Source organism: Colius striatus, chromosome 1 (assembly GCF_028858725.1).
Source record: "Colius striatus isolate bColStr4 chromosome 1, bColStr4.1.hap1, whole genome shotgun sequence".
NCBI lineage: Eukaryota > Metazoa > Chordata > Aves > Coliiformes > Coliidae > Colius > Colius striatus.
The window spans coordinates 90392974-90401705 of NC_084759.1; the positions used below are offsets into that span (position 1 = coordinate 90392974).

An 8732-nucleotide genomic window follows, 5' to 3' on the forward strand; every position below is an offset into this window, starting at 1 on the left:
TGTGCTCTAGTAGGATTTAGGCTTGCACTGTTTTGCCTTTGGCCAGTGCAGGGGCTTCAAGGACATGAAGGACTTCTGTTGCCACTGTCAGGTACGTGAGTGACATCAAAGCTCTGCTCTTTCAGAGGCTTCAAATCCCTGCGTAGGAGCCAGCAGAGATTGACGTTGCCAGCGTGCGTTGGACTTGGCTGGCAGCAGCATGCATAGCTTGTAAGGGATAGTGGGGACAGCAGTAAGGACAGAGCTGTGACACTGTCCTGCTTTTGAACCCCTAGAGTTGCCCTGTCTTGGCCTTCTCAAGTTTTTGTGGCTTGTCTGTGAGAAGATTTTTGTGTGCAGTTCAAAGGACTGGGCATGTTCATCATCCTGGCACTATGTGCTAAGCCCTGCTAAAATACAACTGGTAAATACTAACACCACCTCAGGTGAGAGAAGTTGCATCTGCTTTATCAATGCATTAATTTGGTATTGAAGTATCGGGAAAGCTTGGTTGTGGTCTGGTAAACTGGAAGATAATTGTATTGCTTCCATTACCCTCATATGTTTTACAGAAAATGTAGGTACTTAGGCTTTTCACCAGATAAGTTCCTGCTTTGCAATGCCACAGGCTCTCTCTTCTGAGATCTCTGAAGATTTAAGTCATCCTGTAAGACTGTTGGAAAACACTGGTTTTATAGGGTTGTTTGCATTTAGTTTGAGAAAACTTATATTCTCAGAGAACACTGAATACGTTGCCTTTTGTTCTACTGTGCTTAGAAATGTAACATGGGTTAGTCCAGATTTTCCTTTTACTTTATGTTTGGCAAAAATATACGTAAGCTGTTCTAGAGGAAAAAAAAAACCCAAAAAGCAACCGAACCACTCTCAAAACTCCTATCTAACTACGAGTTCCCAAATGTGCCCTTCTGAATGTTGTGATAGAACATCATTTAATGCAGTCTGTTGTTTGGAGAAGGCACCTAGGTCACATAAAAGCAAAGTGGGGCAAAGTTTTGTAATTCATTTTCATCTGCTAATGAATGCTTTGCATTTTGAAAGTGTTAATTATATATGGCTGGGCTGTTTCTTCAGTTCTTGATTAAAAAGTTCTCCAGTTACAGAAAAGGAAGAAGATAAACTACATTAGCTGGTTCAGATTTCTGACTTTGGAGGGAGTGTGCTTACTGACATGGGAGAGTGCTGACTAGTTTGTATCAGATGAGAGGTTACATCCAAGACCCAATCTTGTTCCATCATTTTGTATTAGATCTCTGTAGTTTTCTCTACATAGCATCTATTTCTAAATGCATTCAACTTGCAAAATTCAGTGATATTCTTACTCCTTCCATATTGATCTTCTGCTAGCCTTGGTTCATCTTATAATCACCTGGAGCCACTACAAGCATATGGTCTTAACAGTTTTTTTCCATGCAAGAGAGTAGAGCACTACACTCTGCTGGCAAAGTTATCCTGTACATGTTGTCTTCCTGCAGGAAGCTTCTTCAAAGTGTATTTTGATTAAGGCTTGTGAGATGATACAGCTTTCCACAGTTCTGTAAGCTTTTATCAACATTCCCACTAAGAGAGGCCCCAGAAATCATCCCCTGACCTTTTTTTTTTTAAAAAAAAAAAAAAAATTTTCAGAGAATCATCCTGCTTTTCCGTTGTCAATCTGCAAGTGTCTGTGACCTCAGCCTATACATCAAGACCATTTTTCTCCCACAGGCTTGTACACAGCTGATAAATCCCTCAGATTTCTTTCTGAATTCTCAGTCTCTGCCCAGTCTTCTTGTCCCCAAGAGTGTCCTTCCCATTAAGTGAGGAGAGCAAATAGAAAATCGAGTTAATTATTTTCCCTTTTGTTGTATCTGTAGCAAAGGGAGATTTGATTCAGGTTGTCTAGCAGGGTTTTTGGAGACAGAAATATGCCTTGACATTGGATACTTGGATTAGAAGTAAAAGGAGGAAAAATCTAATAACGACTTCTAGTGGAGTAAGAATGTTAACAGTAAACTGAGTTCATCTGTCCTGTCATCTTTGGAAAATTTGGATGAGCCAGCATGACTTCATAGTTGCTAATGAGAATTCTTAATAGCTCTTTCTGCTGGAGGGTGTACTGATAATAGGAGAACAACAAATGTTCAACATGCTTTTTGAAGGTAATGCAGATCACTGTAGTCGAGCTATTTTTTTTCCTTTTTTTTTTTTACACCTTTTTAAAGACTCTAAAAGATGGGCACCCTTTAATAAGTAACACTGACCATTGAAGAATATACTCTGATAGCTTGTGCAGCTGTTGCATTCTTGCTTACGTATCAGCTATGTGTACCTATACCTTCCCAGCCTCCTGCCAGCATAAAACATGAGAATGATGGCTCAGATTTCTGTCCATGGAGCCGCCTGTGGGATCAGTAGAGATCTCTTCTTGTAGAGCACCATTTGTTTGCAGAGCAACTGTTCCCATCTTGGAGAAAATAGGCAGCTTTAGTTTCCTCTGTCAGCTGCTGTCCCTCGGTTGATGTCTTGGTTAATAGTTTAGCATAATTTTCAGGTTTAAAGAAGCCCTATCCTCAGCAATATAAAAAGAAGTTGCGTGATATGGGGCAGAAATCCACCTGAGATTTGTCAGAACTTTTTTGCTAGTGCTTTACATCTGTAGGTGCAATAAGACTTTCATCCTGTAATTCCCAGAGAGATAAACTGGAACTTTTCTCTGCCAAGGACCTTTTGAAGAATAAGAAGATACAGCATGCTCAGGTATTAATAATAAAGATTATGTTTTGGTGTTTTTTTTTAATATTTGACCACACAAGACATTTATTAAGAAATGAAGAAAAATGGGCAAAAATTGTCTACGCTTTTCTCTGAATAAGTTGGTTTTCTGAGTTTTGGTTTGTATTTTTACTATCCTGTACCTTTACTTTTGTTTCCCCCCCTTTTTGTGTGAATGTACTCAAAAAAAAAAAATGCTCTCCTTGGCTATAGGATACAGTGTGGAATTCAGAGAGACTATGTCAGTGACATTTCTCATCTATCGCTGGGAAATCGCTCCAGGTACTTATTTTACATATTGCACTTCAATTTCCTCCACCACAGTTCCACCCGGAAATCTAACCTTGTTTATCCAAATTCTTTGCAAATGATGGTCTCTATTGTAAATGCCTGTATGAAGCACATTCTCACTTTGATAATGCTGCCTGCAACCTTCAATATTTGCTTTTCATGACTTAGCCCTGATGGTTTATAATGCCTTGCTTTTCTGCCTGAATTGGTTATGGCTGTGAGAGCTTTTGAAAATTCAGGTTGCTTGCATGGAAGTGTGTTTTTTAAAAGACACTTGGACAAACTGAACCCCTCTAGTTATAAAATGATCTGTTAAAACAGACTTCAGTTTGTACGTCAAAACTTCAGTTGCCAGACTTTAAAGTGCTCAACGGTTTCATGCTCTTCAGACTATGAAATCAATCTTAAAAAGACGATTGCCCGTCTTGCCCTTTAAGACAACATCCATTTTCTTAAATGCAAAGGTGTCAGCTCTGACGCAGGAAGTCCCTGAACCACAGTTAGCTGAGAAGCTGGAAGAGTGGCTGGGGGAAGTCTCAGCGAATGCTCATTCTTTTCTCTTCTCTGAGCAGCTGCTGCAAATGATACTTGACCAGATGGAGCTCTGGCTGGGAGCGGTGTGGCTGTCCTTGCCATCTGAGCAGGAGTTTCTTGACAAGCTCCTCATCTTGCCTAACAGCAGACTCGTGCAAACTAACATTCTAAGGAGCACAGTCTTTCTCCTTTTGTGACTATATGTAAGAAACCTCAAATCTGGTAAATGCATCTGTCAGTGCAAACCATTGGATTGTTCTAACGTTGGTACTCTCATTCAGTAGCTATTGTGGGTATTCTCTGAGGCCCAAGCTAGGACTGATCATAGCTGCACAACTTATCAAATAGTTCACTGACAAATCTGCCAGCTGCAGAGCGATGGCTGTGCAAGCTTTTTCACTTGCAGCCCTTATGTAGCAGTCAGCCAAAGTGGGAGTAAGTTGCTGCATTGATCTGGACCCTGGGAACCTCTATCATGTATTTGCCCAATAAAAGCATGACAAGTGTGTGTATATAGGAGAGTGGGGAAATCTGGTTAGCTGAACTCCATATGAGAGAAGCCACTTGGCCAGGGAGGAGACTGAAGCAAACTCAGGTGTTATACAGAAGCCGGAGCAGATAGCTGCAGAGAGAAAAAGGCTTTTGTGTCCATAGGAATTGCAGGAGCAAAGCTCGGTCTTTTTTTCTGCCACAGTGTTCTCCCTGCTCCTTTCCCACATAGTGTCTTTATTGCAACACTTCTTGTCCCCTCAGACCTATTTGCAGCATTATGCAAATCACTGGAAAACTCTCTGCTGCTGCAGATACTGGCTTAGCCTTGCCAGCGTTGGCAATGCAAAGAGATCTTAATGTGGAGCAAGCTGCGGCCCTAGCTCTCTCCGTTCCATGTGCTGTTAGCGTGGGTAGCCTGACAGGTTCATGAAAAGGAAAGGCAGAGTGGCAGGTCACCCCTTCACATTCAAATCGGACGGTAATTGAATGACATTTGCGACAGCAGTGGGAAGCTTTTGAAATAGCACTCGTGTACATAGACACAGCTGTAAAGGGCTTGCCTGGTAATAAATCTAGCATTCAGGTGGCCAGGGAACGGTAGGGGCATGTGTAAATTGAGTTCACGCAACTCAGAGGCAATCGTAGATAAGCTGTTTAGCGTTGATGCAATGCAATTACTTAAACCCTGCTGTAGGCAACAGTTCATCTGAGAGCACCGTGCTAATGACAGATGTGACTAAAATCTGTCCACGTTACCAGTTGCTTTTGTCAGTGACTGAAAAGCAGTGACATCAAACGGCAGTGCTGGCAGCTAGCAGAACGTCAGCAAACTCCTGCAGTTTCAACACCTTGTTAAAATTGCATCAGCATTTTCTGATGGTGATAGGCTTACGTTATGCTTGTGATCCCCGGCTGAGGCAAGCAGCTTGATTTCTTCCCCTATTCCCTAGAAATGATGATTGTAGCTTTGACATTGTAGTTGAAGAGATGTGTGTGCTAGTTGTTGGGAGGATATGATGCAGTGATTTGATTACAGCTAAAGGATTTTTTTTTGGTCTTGTACAAACAAGATGTTACTCAGCTAGTGTAGAAATGACTAAATCTGGAAGCTATTGAAATAAATACAGTGCTGAGTAATGAAGAATCCTTATATTTCTTCTGAGAATGCTTTACGCAAGGTTTTAAAAAAAAAATCCCTAATGATACTGGAGAGACAAGAGCAAGACTTCTAGGGTATTTTTTTGCTTAAATCCTCTTAGAAAACATGATTATCCATAATAAGTAGTATTCTCAAAACCACATGTAATCCTAAGGGAGTGTATTTTAAGACACATGTATTTATTTAACTCAAAGTGTCTCAGAATACACGCACAACAATGGCAATGGGAGGTTAAAAGTCCCCCTTTTTTGTTGGTGTATTTCCTTCCCTCCCTGTATGTCCCAGTGCCTAATCTGTTCTTCATTTGAGTGACTCAAGCCATTGAGCTTCCCTGGCTGCTGCTGGAGATTCTTCCTAGAACCTCTTTGCTCTTACGGGAAAATGTTCTTGCTCGTCAAGCTGGAAGTCATTTCCTGATCTCCTACAGATCCTAATTTTGTCAACTGCCCTGCTAATGGTTCTTCCCTGATCAATTCTCTACTTTCTACAGCTTTTAAACACTTGCAGATAATAGTAACATAGACGCCTGTAACAGTAGGAACAACAAAGCACTTTTCATCCAGGGATTTAAAAACACTTAAAATGTATGAAGCTTCCCCAATACTGCAGGCCGGTTAAAAGTATTCATGACTTGATGTCATGGAGGAATGTCACACAAAGGAAGATTGTAATGAACTACATTCTGTGGGGTGTGCGCCACTAATTGTTTTTGGAAAGTGCTGATTTGAATGTCTAAAGTGTGCTTAATAGCCAAGGTTGTCAGTTGCACAGAAAATGCACTTCTTTTTTGGTTCTGGACAATTCCTGTGTCTTCAGATTGTACCCTGCTTTGCCAGTTTCCCAGGAGAAGGTAGAATTCCTGTCTTAAGACGTTTACACTTTAAATGGAGAAGGATGTATGGTAGAAAAGACCTACATGTGTCATTTACTGATGGAAAATGGAGGAAGAGAGAGAGATAGTGCCTGGCTTGTGGGTGTAGATCAGATATCACAATCTTTAATAGTGTACTTTAGTCATGTGCTGGTGGAAATTACTTAAAAATTCCCATTTCATCAGCCTCCTGCTTAAAGCCATAGTCGTCTTCACTGTCCGTCACACTCTTGTTTTCTCCCCTGGGTGTTTTCATCATTACCCCCATACGCTTTAATGAATAATTCTCCTTAGTCCTCTTTCAGGTCATCAGTGTCAGGCATTAAATAAGAAAGGAAAGAACTTGCCTCAGCCCTCCCAATGCTTCCCTCAAACTCAGTATTGCGTGGTTTATCGCTACACTGCATTTACGCTCCTTCAGTGAGATTTTGGTCTCTGTGGTGATTTTGCGCCCAAAGTGATCTGAATTAATTCTTCTCAACATTTCTGCACAACACTTTATCAAGAGCTTGCTGAAGACTAGGTATGCTAATTGACAAACTCATAAAAAATGCATGACATGTGGAACAAATAACTGCTTCAGCCATAAAAATATATTACACATTTTCATTTGGAATATGCGGACGAGGGAGGTGCAAAAGTGGGGCTTTCTACCAGATGTTTTTGGTAAAGCTGTTAACAACTAAATGCAAATGGACTGTTGTGAACGATTAAAATATAATGCTCCTAATGTTTCAGTAGTTAAAAATACATCCTGTGATCTTAACAGCTGAGTTTTTATGTGTCTTCCTAGCTTAAGCCAGTCAAAGGTCTTTGCTACATTTCTCTGACGTGTTCCCGAGCTTAGCTTCAGTACCCATTTCAATTTCATGTAGACTGAATTAAACAGTTGAAAGGTTGATGCAGTGTTACCAGGGAGTTTAATAAAGATTAATATTTTATTCAGCTTTGGAGAAATCTGAAAGCTTGTGTAAAAAGAGATTAAAGAAAAGCTTGGTGATTTACTGCAGATTTGATTAATTGGTCTATTTGTGGGTTTTTTTTGTCTGAATAGTCATAGGATATAGCATCTTCCGTCCTTAAATCAGGTTGCATACAACAGTACATCTTGGCTACTGACTGGATAAATTCAAGTTAATGAATTCCCTGATGTTATAGCCTTTTCAACATTTGAAGAACAAGAGAAGAGTTCCTGGTTATCTCTCACTCCCAAACACTGCTCAGCACAAGCCGCTGAGAAGAGTAAAGACATTATTTCCAGATTCCTCCTAGAGCCATCCAGCACCAACAGGCAGCTGAGAATTATGGCACTTCAGTTGTTCCGAGTCGTGGTGGGTCGTGAGGAACGGCACTGTAGGGTTTTAATGCTACTTCTTCAGACTCACTTCTAATAAGCACTGGTTTTTTTTTCCTCCCCTGTTTTTAGACCCAGATACAGAAGTTTGTCTTCATGCTCTGCGGCTCCTTCAGTCAGTGATTCTGGAGCCAGAAGTATTAGCCAAGTCGTCCTCTGAGATGCGGGACACTTTGCCATTTCAGCGGATCATTGCGCTGTCCAAGAGCCGCAATGCAGATCTGCAAGCACTTGCAAGAGAACTACTTGAAGATCTTAAAATACTCGAGTATGAAGCATAGAAGAGCTCTGTGACACCAACTGCTTACGTCTTTCCTACATTTTTATGCTGCAAGAGTTGTTGGAGATGGGCTTGACTGAAAAAAATAAAAGCCCTCTGCCTAAGTTCCTCTGACAAAATCCTTTTTGGAAATTAGGTAACCCAACCAAAATATTACTTGGGAAAACGTGTTGTGTTTTAGCTGCTGAAATAGAACCTTAGGGGGTCTGGTAGCAATGGGAAAGACTTCATTTTTAGGAGTAGCATTTTGTTGATAATGGGTTTAAAAAATGATCCAGGTTATGTTGTGTGTTTACTGTGTATAAGGTGTAAAGTAGTCATTCATTGATAATATATAGTTTAATGCAGTGGTAAATAATCCTTTTGGAATTGGAATTCCTTTTAGAACCTTTGAGAACTGTTTTACTGGGAGGAGGACTTTGTTGCTTTTCGTAAGTTTTCTGTGTTAGAATGCATTCCGAGTTCTGGTTTTATTGTTATTTCTTTCCTCTCCTTCTCTATTTTAATAAAACTTAAACTCTGTAGTGTGTGATGGAATCTGCTTTCAAAGTTTGCATTTGGATCACTCAAACTGCAATTTGGTCCATGGCTGCCAGACGTGGCAGAAACCGAACCATTGTTTTTTCAACACCCACACAAAAAAAGAACTCGGTTACTGTTGTCCATGGTGTGTCTAGTTGAGCACTGAACAGGCTAAACCAAACTGCTTCTCTGCCATGAGCAGCATCACATTCCCTCACAACTGTCATGTTTGTTAGAGGTTCTGTGTACAATTTGCTTACCTCAGTGGTAAATACAAACATTTGTGTGCTCTGTCGTGGTAGAATTTATACTTTTGTTCATTTGTTTGCTAAAAACAAGCACCCATTTATGTGATGACAGAAACACGGCCAGGTAGATGATGCTATTCAAATAGCAAATGAGAAATGGGATGCTGTGGAAGCAACTTTTTCCATACTATGGTACCTCAGACGTGAACCCATCCTATTAACAAAATACA

At 40.5% G+C, this 8732-nt stretch overlaps 1 protein-coding gene across 1 annotated transcript in view; it reads left to right on the top strand.

Moving 5' to 3' along the window:
- Positions 1 to 7733, top strand: part of HSF2BP (heat shock transcription factor 2 binding protein) — a 32302-nt gene extending 24569 nt beyond the window's left edge. The window contains 3 exon segments of the mRNA XM_061988613.1: positions 2965 to 3016; positions 3018 to 3033; positions 7525 to 7733. Of these exon segments, the coding sequence (XP_061844597.1) occupies positions 2965 to 3016; positions 3018 to 3033; positions 7525 to 7733 (277 nt within the window).
- The last annotated feature ends 999 nt before the right edge of the window (positions 7734 to 8732 follow it).